The 16896-nt window shown below is 41.2% G+C and overlaps 1 protein-coding gene across 2 annotated transcripts in view; it reads right to left on the bottom strand.

Moving 5' to 3' along the window:
* The window catches only part of LOC116431886 (uncharacterized), a 64176-nt gene that overhangs the window by 33233 nt on the left and 14047 nt on the right, over window positions 1-16896 (bottom strand). The window contains exons 2-7 of one of the 2 annotated variants that reach the window (XM_076372598.1): window positions 12972-13032; window positions 11796-11913; window positions 9939-10432; window positions 5754-6047; window positions 3908-4272; window positions 2318-2442 (exon numbers count right to left, since the gene is read on the bottom strand). In XM_076372598.1, coding sequence (XP_076228713.1) covers window positions 2318-2442; window positions 3908-4272; window positions 5754-6047; window positions 9939-10432; window positions 11796-11913; window positions 12972-13024 — 1449 coding nt within the window. In that variant the 5' untranslated portion in view covers window positions 13025-13032. Of the gene's footprint in view, window positions 1-2317; window positions 2443-3862; window positions 4273-5753; window positions 6048-9938; window positions 10433-11795; window positions 11914-12971; window positions 13033-16896 lie in introns of both variants that reach the window. The other variant, XM_076372597.1, reaches the window with a different exon arrangement.

A 16896-nucleotide genomic window follows, 5' to 3' on the forward strand; every position in this document is an offset into this window, starting at 1 on the left:
AGAAATTGATTTGGTAATATGCAAATTGAATAATGAATCAATTAAAGTTTTAATAGATGCACTCTTGAAGTTTCTATAGAGAAGTATCAAAATTAATTTCAGTGCTCGGTAGTTCGAGTTATGAAGTATTATACGTTTCCTTTCGTTCATTTAATTATATATCAAATTCTATATTATCCTATAAACCTATATTTCAATATTTGTCTTCCCTTTTGCTTCTATTTCCACTAAAAATGATTGATCACCTGAAGTATTCATTATGTAGCAATTTATTTATTCTGTAGCAAGTTATTTGACTGGTTGCGGTGGGAAAAGTGCCGGTATGGTTAGTGTTAAATAAGCATGTAATGTTCTTATTTGATAGTATAATGTACACTTTATATATACTTTAACCAGTCAACTGTGTTTGACGAGTATACACGTCATCGTAAAGCTTGACACGATACTGATTCTTTCAGCGATGAATTCTTTATTTTTTTCACATAAACATGTAATTCTTCTTTGTCTCGCTTTGATCTTTCATTAAAATATACTCTACGCGCATTCGTCCTGCGTTCGACGAGTACACGCTCCGTTTTTTCATTTTATTGCGCGCGGAACGAGAGATTTTTCCAACTAAATTCCACAGTTAACTGGTTAAAATTCTGCGTTTTCCTTCGTTCATTTAACCACTTGCGCTGGAAATGAATTCAGAGATTTGGCAATGTCTCACGCGATGAATTTTGTTTTTACCTATTTTACGCTGACACGTACATCAATTTTGTTTGTTAATCGTTCTGTATAGAGTGATACATTTTGAAACAATCTAATAGGCGTAATGCAGCAAGATCGTCAATGTGTGAAAGACATAATTTTTTTATTTTATTGCGCGCAGAACGAGAGATTCTTCCAACTAAATTCCACAGTTAACTGGTTAATAAGATTTCGACGTTTAATTCAGTGTTCTGTAAGAAAGACTTTTAATGATTCTAGAAATTCTCGTCCGCAAAGGGTTAATCTTTGTTCAGCACACGCCCTGTATACCGCCAGCACCGGTGTTACGTAACCACGTGGCCGGAAGAAAGGAACGGGGAATCGATACCGGCGAACGAGAAGAATTAATCGTCGTCCGTGTTTACGCGCGCGTTCGCGTAATCCGTCCCGCAACGGCGAATAGTCGTCGCGATTCGGAGAACGAAAATATCGGACCCGGTACGAATCATCGAGATATAAAGTCGAAGTCAGCGATTATATACTGTATCCTCCGTTTTGTTGCTGGCATTTACTTCGGATATTCCGCGAACGAACAGCTTTTCGATCGTTCTAACCGTAAGGGTATTTGTTAATAAAAGAGAAAACTTATAATCGATAAATGCAGACACATTATTGTAGTTGCAAATAATATGCAGTTCTGTGAATATCTCGAGAAGAACTTTAGATGAATATCTATTGGATCATAGATTTTTAATTATTAATAGATATTGAAGCTACAATTAATAAATATAAATTTGGTCTTTAGAAGTCTTCAGCATATTAAATCTACACATCTACTATCTACTATGAATATATAAATATTTTCAATTTAAACATTTGTTTATTTAGTTTATTTTCAGTTCCAAATTATTAGATCTACAATTATCAATAGATATAGAAGCTATAATTAGTAAATATTAATTTGATCTTTAGAGATCTTCAGCATATTAAATCTACATATCTACTATCTACTATGCATCTATAAATATTTTCAATTTAAACATTTGCTTATTTAGTTTATTTTCAGTTCCAAATTATTAGATCTACAATTATCTGTAGATATTGAAGCTATAATTAATAAATATAAATTTGATCTTTAGAGATCTTCAGCATATTAACCCTTTGCACTCTGTAGGCTCCATTATGACACCATTTATACTATTAAATATTTTAACGAATAAATTTAGAACTCCCCTAAAATTGCTGGATCTTCTACACATCCAAATTTTGTACTAAGAAGGAAAATAAAGAAATCTAAGAGATGTTACAATATAACATTTTTCATTTGTGCTAGAGATACTATAAAAACGGCTTGGAGTTGTTAGTAGATTACAAAATCATCTGGAGTGCTAAGGGTTAAATGTACATCTATACTATCTACTATAAATCTATGAATATTTTCAATTTAAACATTTGTTTATTTAATTTATTTTCAGTTTCAAATTATCAGATCTACTATCTACCTAATATTATTTCCTAATTGCATTCACAAAGGAGCTACAGGTTGTGACCATAGCCTGAACAGTTGCACATCAAGCGTAAACGACGTAACGTACAAAAGGGTTAAGTGGTCGTTCCTATTTACCTTATGATGCAGAGAGCCATTGTTGCCCCCGTGAACCCTGACGATGGCTTGAAGACTGGCCGGCGTGCTGGTCGACTTCGTTATCGTTCTGCCAGACGTCTCTGGCTCGGACACCAGCGCCCTGTCTGATAATTCACGCCAAGAATTTCATTAGACGTTCTCCCAACTAGATTGGCAGCTGGCACGCGAAAATTATACGCCCCACGAAGATCAGAGGTGGATTAAAATTAAGATTAAAGAACATGCATTTCACCTCTGTGCATTGTCAAACGTGCGCGATTTCTGATATTGTTTGATCCCGAAGGAAATCGTTTAAAATCGATTTCATGCAATCACTTTGAAAGCGTTCTAATATTATCAGTTAATAAATTATCAGATATTTGACTTCAATTTTAACAGTGTTCCTTTTCTCTCTTTCATAAACGTTTCTGTTATTTCTGATTATTTCCGGACGCTCAGTAAAAAAGGGGATCCATCAATCACAATGCTCGCAGCTCGAAGAAAATAAACACCGACGGCTGACCGTTTGTAAAACGAACAGCGGACGACGGTTTAAACAAATTCGCCTGGGTATCTGCGTCGCGCTAGTTCTCGCGCCGTTCTCGTTCATGTAATGAACCCGGTCGATTTTAAATGGAACGTATTAATCTGAATAGCCGTGGGCGATGATTAATCGCCCGCTGACGTGTCAATTTCTCGCGGAACCAGTTTAATCTTTGCTCCTTTTCACGCGGCGCGATTCGATCTTTGATGGATACCGGCCTCGCGCCTCGGCGACGGGAATAATCGAAGAGCAGGACTGAATACGATCCGAATATTCCAATGACTATGAGAAGTATCGGCACACTTTGGAAATTCTAACTGAATATCGAACGAAATTCAGCTTGTTAACAAACTCAAAGGTTCCACCTAATATTACAGTGAAATCGAGATTCAAACAGCATCAAACATCGCATTGCATTATTCTTCGTAGAGCCATCAACTCAAGCCTTTAGTGCAGTCACTATTCCCATCGATCGATCCTTGAAATCATCTACTTCTCACAAGCTACTCTAATAATCTACTATCTCATTAACACGTTAAATGCCGCGCGGTTTCATATAGCAAACTACACGAAATGGAAAAAGAATATTTAATCACTTCATTATTACCGCACGTTCTAGCTGAACGTCACCGCGTTAGCATTATTTATAATATAGAAATTCTTTCAAATAATCATCGTTTCATCGTATCATAGTTTCAGCGAACTATAGTAATTCGATTTAGTTGGCACTCAACGTGTTAAATCAACAATCTACATCGTCTCTACGAAATAAGATCTAAAGATCTCTAGCAATTCAGCGTTCTACATGCAAAGTACAATATCGTCGCGAGACATTCGAACGTTCCGATATCAAAGATCATCGAAGAGAAACAGTCTATACCTCTACCAGCAGCAAGACTCAAGCAGTGTCTAATCTCTTCTAAGTATTACACGAACGAAACGAAAAGTCAAATAAGAAGAGTAAACGCTACGAATTGACAAAGGAGAGTATTCGCAATTACCACGAGAGTCGATCGTTGATCGATAATTCCCGAAGTACCGTTTACCTGGAACCTTGCCGTATTTATGGGGCAACAGGGGTGCCTCCATTGTCTTGCTGGTGTAGCTGGGCGAGCTGGTCTGGCTGAAGCTGTCCGAGGACACGTTGCTGTCCTGCCTGACGCTGATCGGCTTCGGCACGGGGCTCTGCGCGATCGCGCAGAGCGGCGGCGGAAGGTTCGTCTGCGTTGCCTTCGGCAGTTTCTCCAGTTTCTCGGCGCAGTTCTTCTCTTTCCTGAAGTTGTGCTGCAGAATGCACCTCGCTCGGTCCATCTCCGCCTCGTATTTGCCGCGGGACGCAGCCTCCTGGGACTTGTGATCCGCGTGCAGTCGTCTTTCGAGATCCTGGGAGGCTCTCTGCAGCTCCTCATATCTGAATCATCGAAAATATCCCTTATCTCGCTCGCAAACGTCGCGAACTGGAGTAAATAGTTGTACAGAGTGGAGATTATAAAGCGTTACAGTCGAATATCTCCGAAAATATTGATTATACATTGACACATGTTATGTTTTGGTGTGAATGTTCGAAGGCACGAATTAAAGTACAAATAAAACGATCACACCTTTTCTTCATTTCCCGGCAAGTTCGACCTTGCATCACCTTGAGTCATAGTCGTTGAATTCGTCTTAAAACGCACTATTTGATTGTGGATAAAAAAAGGTATCATTCTATTTGAAAACAGAAAGTTGACCTTCACCTCACCTTGGAGTGTTCACCAGGAAAAATGAAAGTTATATATATCTCCAATATTTTTGGAGATATTCGATTGTAACGCTTTATAATTTCCAACCTGTATAAGTTCTTTCTTTTGTCCGATATTGTACTTCTAACTTGGAACATGTTTGCGGTAGCAAGTTAGGTTAGGGTATGTTCTTCGATAGAGATTGCTGACTTTGAGCTTCAAGATACTTTCTAAGACAAGTCGGGTAACACGTGAAGAGAAGTTGTTCTTTAAAATTACTTCTTGCTAATTACTTTAGTATTGTATCTATTAGACGAACTCATTACGGAAACGGGGATGGACGAGGATAACCCTCTGCGCTGTATGCATTTTTGGCAACAGTAGTCTACTCCAAGAATCTTCGATGCTTTATAAATCTCAATACTCCACGAAAACCATTTTCTATTAAAAAGGCAATAATATTAACCCTTTGCACTCGACAGGTAACTCTCAGTCACCATTTGATTTGATACAGCAAAGCTATGAAGTTAAATAATCAGTACATTAAATTAAACTTTGCATTGTTACGTGAAATATTCAAATAAAATATCTTTATTGCTTAATTTATCTGTGAATCGTTAGATTAGGTTCAAACAACGTCGTCTGTATCTCGTCGAAAAATTTTGAATATTTCCAGCAAAAAACTTTCGAGTGGGGTTAACACACCGACCTGCGATAATCCAGGATTTTTCTATCGTTTAATTGCTAATTCTCATGAATGCAACATATTATATATGAATAACACAATCCAAACTGAAATTACAAAATCAAATTCCTTCTCGTAGCTTACAAATTTCGGTTTGATCGATGAAAGTGTCAATATTTCACGTGTCTAGTAGCTGAAATTTATCCGGCGTACAATGCGTCGACTATCAGATAATCTACACGATAATGATAGTAATAGAAAGCGTCAGCTCTACATTGATTGCTCTAAAGCAAAAGGAGATAATCCGTTGACAGTGTAACTAGTTGAAGCACCCTTTCGCCGGCTGCGCCGGGAGCACTGATAGCCGTCGCGCAAAGGGTTAATATCGAAAATAACGATCGCGGCGGAGCGTCGTCGATGCGGCGCTCAATTACGCCGGTTCATCGTCTGAAGGGCCGTTATCTCGCTTATCGGTGAATCGTCTACCTGGTAGCTGGCCTCTCCTTGATCGCCCGGTTATTGTCGTCCTCCTCGTGCAGCCTTCTCTCGAGTTTCCTCGAGGCCGCCTGCAGCTCCTCAAACTTGCACCTCCTCTCCGCCTCGCGGCGCGACCTCAGCAGCGCCGCGAACTTCGTCTCGTCCTCGTGCGTGGCCTCCCTCCGGGACGGGGCTAATTTTTCCCGAGACTTTCCGCCGTCCGCAGCCTCCTCATTGCCCTCCGACCCGTCTCGCTGCTGCTGCTGCTGCTGCTGCTGCTTGCCGAGCTTCGACGATGGAAGCCTGTCGAACGGGGCCAGGTGTCGTAACGACAGATAAAAGAAGTTTGGAAGAAGCGGGGGCGGAGGGAAGGGGAAACGGAGGAAGAACGACGCACAGATCGAATTAACCTCCTGACAACCCCGTTCGTCTCTCGCCGCGTCAGCTGATTTATTAAAAAAGTATCCACCGAGAGGAGACGGCGCTACCAAATTGCTGGAAGTTTCGTTGATAGGGCACATCGCAGATGGCCTAGTTTTCTTGAAATTATTTCGTAAGTGGCATTGGTATCTAAGGGAAGGAGTAAGTGTTTATTAACATTTCGACTGCCACGTCATCCGAACTCGGGTGACATTATTTTTTATAGAAACGTGGATTTCTTTCATGACGTTTCCAACGAACCGAATTTTGTTGGATGTACGAGATATAAGAAAGATAGTGGAGCAATTATTAAGAAGAATCTTGATTTCTCAGTTTCTGGTTAATGGAGAGAACTGTTTCGAGTACATGGTCGTATATTTAATTATTAGTGCTTCTCGAGTTTTATCATTCTTTTTCTTCTTTCACCATGTTATAGATTCATTAAGATTTTTATTTAGATCATGAATTTGTGAATTTTATTTGTAACTGTTAGGGAAATTCCGTTAGGTTCATTAATTATCTCTCCGTTAGAAATTCTCAAGGTACTCACTGCGTTAACAAGATAACGGATGTTTGTCGGAGAATTGAAGAAATTGATTTAGCAGTACACTGAATTATAAATCGATTGAAGTCTCGATAGATGCTCTTGAAGTTGCTATTGAAAAATTCCAGAAAGTCGATTGAACTGCTAGGTTTAGCTTTAAATGGTACGATTTTATCGTAACGTTCTTGGTGTCTCAGTTGAGCGATCCTAATCTTCTCGGAGATTGTTTCAACAGTTTCAGCAGACGTGTAATACGGTTTTGTAATATTGTCGGAAGATGAGGAGCCCGTAGCCATGCCGCTCTCTTGAAATATTCCTCCGGCGAATAAATTCCGTGGGCACGAAGAACGCCGAACGCGTCTCGAATTCCGGAGGCACGTTACTTCGACATAACACGAGACTGAAGAATCCCGGTAACTAAATTACCTTTACCCTCCTGATATTCTCCATTACCGGGAACTTTTGCCAGGCACCGGTAATTGCATACGAAATAGAGCAGAAACTTCTGTATAAAGGTCTCGAACGGATTCTTGTGTTCTTTGGTACTGGGGACTGATCGAGGTAATTGTCAAAGAGATTGGAAGCCTGCTCCGCGATCGAAATTACATTATCTTTAGACCGTGGATTCACGGTCCGAATGGTTTCGTCGGCTCTTCGATAAACAGGGTAACGGGAATTCCATTGGAACCTGAAGAAATATTTTCGTTTATATCAACATACACAGAAGAATATAACTGCATTACTAAACGAAATCTCTCGTGAGATTTCGTACCGAAATAATCACTTCAAAAGAATTTGACTGATTATATAAATTATTTGGAAGAATTTAATTAGTTACATGAATTATCGTTTCGGCAGAATTTCACATATGAATTATCATTTGAAGGAATTTGATACATGAATCATTTCGATAGAATTTCGCTTATGAATTATTCTGAAAGAGTTTCATGATATTCAATAATAGCGACCAATTCCCGAGACAATTGTCATTTCCCTTCAACGGCGCGTTAAAATATTATTTAATCAATCTACAACAAACCCAACTGCGATTTTCGCTGTTCAACAGAATTCCCGTGCCAAATATCCACTGAAATAAATTTCCCACGGATTGATGCGTCGATAATTTCGACGGCTTCTAAGCGACGCGACGTTTCCGCGTCCGCTTCGCTGATTCGCAAAGAGTCCCAGGAGTCCCGCGTCGCGCGGAAGACGAGCTTTTATCTCGGCGCTTTCTTCGGCGTGCACTAAAGCACACGGGCACGTAAACGTCGGGGAATTAAAACAGGTTGCCGGGCCAGGCCACTTCGAGAGCGGAACGGCGCGCCCCCGGCCGAGCGGTCTAGATAAAGTCGAAACTCACGCTTCGTTTAACAAGCTAACAGCATCACGCTACTAATTCGAGGCAAGCGTGGAACACGCTCGCGACCTGCGCTCAAGCACCCTCCGACTACCCGAGGATCTTCAACTCGACGCTAATTTCCTCGGGGAACGCGTTTTAACAAATTACCCTGCGAACGAAATTCGTTCTACCAATTCTGACTCTTTTCTATCTTCAGCTTCCCATGGAATCATTTCACCCGAAATTTCGTTTTGTCGAAAGAAACATGCGATGCAAATTCTGTCCTACTTCAGAATCCATTTTATCTTTGTTCTTCGCGGGCCATTTTATTCGAGATTTATTCGTCGCCGAAGAAAGTGGAGGTTTACTCTATTTAAATTACTATTAGTGATGTTCTATTGATCTATTTGTAGTTCAAATCTCAATCAATGACTTCAGTCCTTAAATATTCAACAAAGTACTTCGAAAAGGCGAGAATAATATTTCTCCTAAACGTACGCGTTTCTCCTTTCCCCTTCAATCTACAAAACAAAAGATTCTAATCGTCGAAATCAAAAAGGTCCAGAACACTGGAAAGTCAATGAAAAATGTCTCGACATTCCGGAAACGAGCATCGAAATAGAAAACGAAGATTCCCTGGCATTCCCTCGTGATTCACACGACAGATTTTCATGGGAAAAATTTCCGGCTGCCGCGTCGTTCCGCGAGCCTGGAATGAAATTACCAGCAACGGTCCGATGACGTAACCTCGTCACGTATAATGGCCCCGGAGAGGAACAATATTACACGCGGTCGAGGGTCGAATAAAAAATGCTCGGTCCGCCGAGCGGCGACGTGGATGCATTTTACGGGCGATCGACGCACGGTCGATTTTTCTCCCTTCCTCTCCTTGGCTCTGTCAAAAAAAGTGCCAACGATCGATGAATGGCTGCGAGCTAGGTAATACGCGCGAAATCTGTGCCGCGCGCTTTGACGTCGACGAGGTTCGCGCTATCGCTCTTTTATCTCACTTCTTTCTCGCCCTCCGTCGGTCCCTTTCCCCCTTTATCAATTCACTCGCCGCCGAATTGATAACTGCCAGCGCACCTCGCAGCCTTTCAGCTTTTATCAATTATTCCCGGAGTACTTTAAACCTGCAACGACATCGAGGAGATTGCTTTGCCATCTGGATGTTCCAGAATAGCCCTAATATCCGCTGATGTTGTCTATAGAATCTCTGTCGAGCGACAGAGACATGAGTTTCAGGAACTCTAATATCTTGTTGCTTATTCACCTATAGTTTCACTTATAATCTCTCATCTATCCAGAAATCGAGGACACACGAATAATCAATATAAAGTAACAAGTTTCATAAATCTCGACAGTCCATTGTTCTTAATACGTTGAATGCCGCACGATTTCACGGAGCAAACTCCACTAAATGATAGAAGATACAATTTTAAAGTATTGGATTGAGATATGCAATTATTACTGCACGTTTATCTTATTGAACATCACTGCACTAGGTAATATTATTTATATAAATGTTTCCAAATAATCACCGTTTAATCGAGTGAATTATACCGATCTGATTCGGGTCACCATGGCATTCAACATCTTAAGATTAACTCAAGAATCATTATCCTCGATAGATTCCCAAGAGAAAAGCTAAATTGTATATACAACCAACAACATCTGCAATCACGAAGCAAACAATCGTTAATCGACCTCAGCGCGAAGTCTCCGTTACGGCTTCGCCGTTACAACACAACAGGGTTAATTTGCGACTGCCGTCGCACGGTTCCGACTCGGACAACTCGGTAGGAATCATCGAGAATCGAGTGCCGCCGGGAAGCCCGCGTCGACCAAATATTGACCGAATTTCGCCGTCGGATTATAAACGCGCCCTTACCTCGTGTCGCTGTGCACAGTTTCGGCCTGCCTCTGACGCTCGTCCCTGGCGGCCTGATGATCTTTGAACTTCGTCTCGGCGCTCTTCACGATCCTCTCGTGCAGCCTCTTCTCGAGGTCGCGGGAAGCCTTCTGTAGCTCCTCGAAGCTCGACTTCTGGCTGAGCTTGCAGCCCTCCTCGAAGTTCGCCTTGTCGAAGTCCGCGACGAAATCACTCGACTCGCCTGTATCCTCCTTTCCGGTGAAGCTCAGCGAGTAATCGGGGGTGCGCTGATGATCTTGAGACCGGAACGGACCCAGGTCGACCAGCTTCTCGTTGTCGTCGGCCCAGCCGCCGATCGAGGAAGAATTGATCGGCTTCGGCTCGGTCGATTTCTGTTCGCCGTTCGATTGGCTCTCTTGGCGTGTCGCTGGCAGCTGTATCGGTATCGGTTTCTCGTTCTTCCGCCTCTTAGGGATCGCTGGGGGGCGCAGCGGGATTGGCGGAGGAGCTACCTACATCAACAAGTTAGTCCTTGATTCAGTGCGTTGATGTGGTGTGATGATGTTGCTGTTATGAATGAATAATAATGAATTACAATGAATAATCTAATAATGGCATGTTATTATTATGATGTTTCTATAGCAATGAATAGTAATATACGGTAATGGATAGTCCATCGATATTTCCATATTACTGTACTGTTACTAACATCTATTAAGTTGAATATTACTAATTACTAATTTATTAGTAATCAAATTCTATAGGCTGATTCTCTCCTGTTACAATCGCAAACTTTCTTGTTTCTATAGTAATGAATAGTAATATACGGTAATGGATAGTCCATCAATATTTCCATATTACTGTACTGTTGCTAACATCTATTAAGTTGAATACTACTAATTACTAATTTATTAGTAATCAAATTCTATAGGCTGATTCTCTTCTGTTACAATCGCAAACTTTCTTCCTTATTGTAGTTATATAAATATTGTTTATCACATAGTTCTCTTTCAACGTTAATTTCTTCTCTATAAAATCACTTTGTCCTCGGAACGCGTTCAGTATTTTAAAAATCAACCGGTTGACCAATTAGATCCTCATTTATTCGATAATTACGCGCGTACTAGACCGAGTCCACGTATGAGCATATTTCGTCGCTTCTGCTCGATTTAATATCTACTCGCGTTCGCAGCCATGAATAGTGTGCCTGCCAGGATTACGCCATCGCTTCTCGCTCTGTCGTTGTTAATTCGCGATGTGTCGCCGTTCGCCGCTAACCACCGGCCGACCTTACCATCCTATGATTTAGACGCCAGAGATTACTCGAACTTCCCAAAGAAACCAGCTTCTGAAGGAGAGCGGCTCAAAGAGATACCCGAGTGCCCTTTCACTGAGAATACTTTGCAACTTCCGCCGCGCGAACTATCGGTTCCGTCGCGAACAATTTCCAAGCTAATCTAATACACAATAATCCAGCGTAACAATAAATCAACAACGTTCTACGGTTGAAGGATCACGGTGCTGTGCTTTTCAAATACTTCCGAACCGCTCGATAAGAGAAGACAAAAGAATCTGCCGAAGGAAATAGATTAGCAAAGTTTCAACTTGCCGCTAACAGTAATTCGAAAGGCCAATTTTAAAGAAATAAAATCGTTTGGTACAAGAAACTAAAGATATCACATTTGCGAAACGAATCACGAAGATAACTCAATTTTCCAGCGACGATTCGAGACAACGCTAATTTCATCGCACAGGTGAACTACAATTTTTCTATTATATTACTCTGATTAAATTAGAAGGCGCAGAAAGTTCCCACTTTTCCCTCGACGACAGAAATTCCTTGTTCAAGGAAAAAGCTGTATCGAGTTGACTTACCGCAGGTGCGGCGGAATGGCGTCGCGGTATCGGCGGCGGAGCGCCGCTTCCGGTGGGTGGTGGTTCCGGAAGCAGGGACGTTCGTGCGGGCAACCCGACGCTGTGAATTCTGGTCTGCCTGGAATCGCAGTTAAAAGGGTATGCAAAGATAAATCGCCGAGAGAACGACTCGTCGCTCGCTCGAAAGCAAAAAGAAATCGTCGCGAGCGTCGTTTCCGTCGCGAAAAGTAGTTTTTGAATAGCGGGATTGCCGATAATTGGCGAGCATGCGTCGATTGCTTAATATCCCCGAGTCTCTGAGGGATCTGGCTGTCCAATTAAATAGCTCGATTCAACTAGCGCGTTCTTTCAGAGCAGAGATCGTCTCCGCGAATCCTGGATAATTGAATAGCTTCCACAGGAAACGCTGTCAGTGCCAAAACTGAGAAATTTCCTTTTCCCATTCCTGCAGTATATAATTCAAATGCAACTTTCTTCTCGCAAATATGTTAGTATTTACTTAATATTACAATGTATTATTTATTATATATAATATTCTGCTTCAAAGATAGTCCACAAGCACCTAACACTAAGTGCCAAAACTGAGAAACCTGTTTCTAGTTTCATTCTATAAGATACAATTCAATTGCACTTTTTCTCTTGCAAATAGTCATTAACAGCAGTCATCCATAATGCAGATAACATTGAGAAATAACATAATTACTTAACGTTCAACGTAATATACTGATACTAGCACTCACAATCTTTCCCACGAATACTCTTCAACTTCCGTTTCACTTGGCACCGACGTGAATTACAACTGGAACGCGACATCGGGAAGAAGAAACGAGAGCGAAGCTTCATCGGGCAATCTCGTTACTCTAATTAACGCGGTCCTTTGTCAACCGCGCGAACGCGCAACAGGGAAACTCGAGAGAGACGTCTAGCCGCGATTAAATATCCCGCTGCGTTAACGCGAAAAAGGAGAAGCGGAGAAGGAAAAATGGCGGACGCTGGGGTAAAGCGAGAGGTGCTAAACGGATTAAGAAACGCGGAAAGTTCGGAGGGAAGTTACCGGTGTGCGCGGCCGGTGTACATTTCGCGGGAGATAGAATTAAAAATTTGTTTCCGTTTTTTTTTCTCGTCGAGAAGCACGACCAGCTACGCGTAAATTGAAAGGGATTAATTTTTAATTACCTCGGCTGACGCGTGGGACTCGTATCGCCGCCATGAGCCTCCGTCCCGGACATTTTAACCTCTGCAATCAATAACAGGCAAAAAGAAGCGATTCGTTCGCCGTTGATAAGCAGTCTGGTTAATGGCGTTGCTTGAAACGACTGCAACGAGGCTCGAGTGAGAGCCAGTTGAAACAGACCTGACAAAGTAGTTTCGGCAAACACTCGCCGCTACGCGCGAGTTAATTACGCCGAGTAATTGCGCCCAATGGAGCCGCTTTCGAATCGTTTCGTGCGCGGCTCGCGAGCGAAGAATTTGCGATTCGAACGTTGCGCACTTGAATTTTTGGGCATTTTTTTAGATAAGTGCTGTTTCGCTGTTCTTGAAGTTACTTGATGGTTTATTCAGTGATGTTGATATCTATTTAACTAGCTGAAAAATTGCTAACCAAACTACGGAACTTTACACCGTCATTTATTGCAGCGCGTGTACATAATATCGAATATTAAAACTACCTATTTACAAATTACGAAACGTTTCACGTGTGAAATAGTTGAACGGTGTTCGTAGAGAACCTTATAAGTGCCATCAAATTTTCCGGAACGGAGAAGGTTACCTAACTTAATTGAAGGTTATGTCGTAACCATGTCATTCTCCAATACTATCGATACAAGTATTCTCAGTTACAGATCCCACGCAACACGAAGACATACATAAAATCTCCAATGTGTAGTATCTGTAGTACACAATAGAAAAGATTATTTCCAATCACAATTCTCTGCTTTCTCAATCGTCTATTCAAAGACTTCAATGTGCATAAAGGTCCACAATCTAATTATCAGCAACACAATTTCCATGTATCATCGATACATTAGAAAAGAAAACGTTAAATCGAATGCTACAATACAACGTTTAGCAGAACATTTGTGAGATTTGGCACTTACAGTGTTTTCTACGAGAACTCTCCGATTCACGAGGGAGAAGAGGCGGAAATGCGTCGCGCGAATCGCGCGAAGGGAAATGAAGATCAAACGACGTGGGAGATCGTTCACAGACGCGGCGAGGCCCGTGACGTTTAACCGAACGGACCGTTCGCGCATAGTAGTGACAGTGCCACTTCGGCTCACTATCAAGTGAAAGCACTATTCAATTTCCTGCTATCTCATCGGCGTGCACCCTACCACGAGGGTCGGCCCTACCAGACTGCAACCGGAGGATCGATGTGCCGGCAACCGCCCCCGCTGTACTCGACAAAAGCACTCGGCGCCTCTCTCTAACACTTCCGTTTTAAATACCCGCCATATTCCTGTTCTCCTTTTGTTCCGGCGTCTAGCACCAGTCATCGTAATTTTTCCGCCCATCCAACGACTAAATGAGCAACGAGTTATGAACATTCATCTACGATCGACGGAAGCCTCATCGATTCCATGCAATTCTTTTGGAATTTCTTTTGTGATAATTCAGTGAAATCCTTGAACTTCTCCAAGAAAGTATAAATACAATACTTAGATCATGTTGAACTTTCTTTTGTTGCGGCGTCTAGCATCATCGTAATTTTCCCGTCGATCCAACGACCAAATGAGCAACGAGTTATGAACATTCATCTGCGATCGACGGAAGCCTCATCGATTCCATGCAATGCTTTTGGAATTTCTTTTGTGATAATTCAGTGAAATCCTTGAACTTCTCCAAGAAAGTATAAGTACAATACTTAGATCATGCTGAACTTTAATCCTAACTCTACTTGAAATTCTAGCATCTATGCAGAACAGGTTTGTCGAATAAAAGTTTCAAACTTACGTTTTATTTTACTTATTTTATTATGAAGAATGTATTCGATAATTGAAGAATGCGAAGATTGTATAAATAATTATCATCAGTTCATTATACGAACGAAGGCGTGATACGAAGGTTAACAGGTTGATTGCCATAGAGGTCACCGGTGATTCCCAATCAAATCGAATTACTATAGTTCATTCGGTTAATCGATGATTATCCGAAAACATTTCTATATTATATATACTACTATCTAATGCGGTGACATTAAATGATCCAATCAAACGATTCAATATTATGTTTCCTCCATTTCGTGTACTTTGCTCTATGAAATCGTGCGGTCTGTTAACCCGTTGCTCCCGGAAGTATTTCGTACGAAATATTCCACATTTTCTAACTGGACACAGACGATATTCTTTTAAACGAACTCAAAGAGAAATCGCGAGTAAATTGAGGAACAAAGCTTTTCTATCCTAATATTTGATACACCGCATTATACACAGTTCAATATTAAATATCAAATTTTATAGTTTCACAGATTGCAAAACTAAAATTTGATACTTAACCCTTCGCACTCGAAAGTTTTTTACTAAAAATATTCAAGATTTTCCGACGAGATACAGACGACGTTGTTTGAACCTAATCTAACAGATAAATTAAGCAACAAATATATTTTACTTGAATATTTCACGTAACAATACAAAGTTTAATTTAAAATACTAAATATTTAACTTCATAGTTTTGCTGTATCAAATCAAATGGTGACCGAGAATCACCTCTCGAGTGCAAATGGTTAATATTAAACTTCGTATAGTGCATCAATTTGAGAAATATTTAAACAAAATAGCTTTATCCCTCAATTTAAGTGTGATTTCTCATCGTGTTAGTTTCACAAAATATCCTCTCTACCTCATCGGAAGACGTTAACATTGTCGTGTACCTTGTTTTCCACCGACTATGTTCGGTAGTTAAACTAGTACTTCGCACGCCGAATTAACTTTGTGCGAATTTTTAGGTTTGTGAAGTGGACTGTATTTACTTGTGAAAATCAGTGTAGTGACTCGAAATATGTTCGATGTTTCTATTTGCTTGGTTGACTATTTGTTTTCAACTATGATTCTCGACTCGCTATTCTCGACTCGCTATTCTCGACTCGCTGTTCTCGACTCGCTATTCTCGACTCGCTGTTCTCGACTCGCTATTCTCGACTCGCTATTCTCGACTCGCTATTCTCGACTCGCTATTCTCGACTCCCTATTCTCCACTCGCTATTCTCCACTCGCTGGGCCTCCCAGAATCGTCTTCGACGACACCTCCGCAATGTCGTCTTCGCGGGGGTGAAGACGTTCTGGTTGGCCCTTTTCGATCTGAAATGGTTGTGGAAGGGAGACACAGTCCCTTCCCTTCTAGTCTTCCTAGTTGCTAAAGTTAATAACTAATTCGTCCCGTTTGCAATCGCCGACCGTGGCAGGTAAAAAGCAAGAAACGCTTGGCCTTAGAAACACATGCTAACGGACGGGCAAGAGAGTTAAAAATACTGGTGACTGGACACCAGATGTAAACAATAGGCAAAGAAAATCTACAGCAATAATCGCGGGCCTTATGGGTTCAGGGATTTATGGCTGCCACGGTCCCTTCTCGTAATACCGTAAGGACGATTGCAAGTTGTGAACGGGACGAAGACTCCTATTATTCCGAAAAAACTAGCAAATGTACAATAAGCCTTAGAAAACATAAAAAGTGTATACAAACTAAAAGGTACGATGGTTTTAAGGGGTCGGACGAAACGTTAAGGCTGTAAGTGGCCTTAACAAACATTAGATTTACGTGCATTTATTGTACACTTCGTTCTATTATTCCTAAAAGAATTGATGCTCGTTTATTTAGATTGTGGAAACTGGAGATTCGATAGTAGGTGATTGGGGTACACGTCAGTGTGATCGCATCAATCAAAATCGGCGTAAACATTTACAAAATAATATTTCTAAAATCCAATATGCGTCAATTCGACGCGTTCCGTGAACCTAGTGTTAAAATATTTCTAATGAAAAACATCCAAGTGCAAAGGGTAGATAGTGCCAATTAGAAAAACCGCGATATCGAGCGTAATTTACAGGAAACGCCGTTGCATCCGGCAAGAATCGTACGATCGGAGGTTTACTCGCTGGTA

Source organism: Nomia melanderi, chromosome 12 (genome assembly GCF_051020985.1).
Source record: "Nomia melanderi isolate GNS246 chromosome 12, iyNomMela1, whole genome shotgun sequence".
NCBI lineage: Eukaryota > Metazoa > Arthropoda > Insecta > Hymenoptera > Halictidae > Nomia > Nomia melanderi.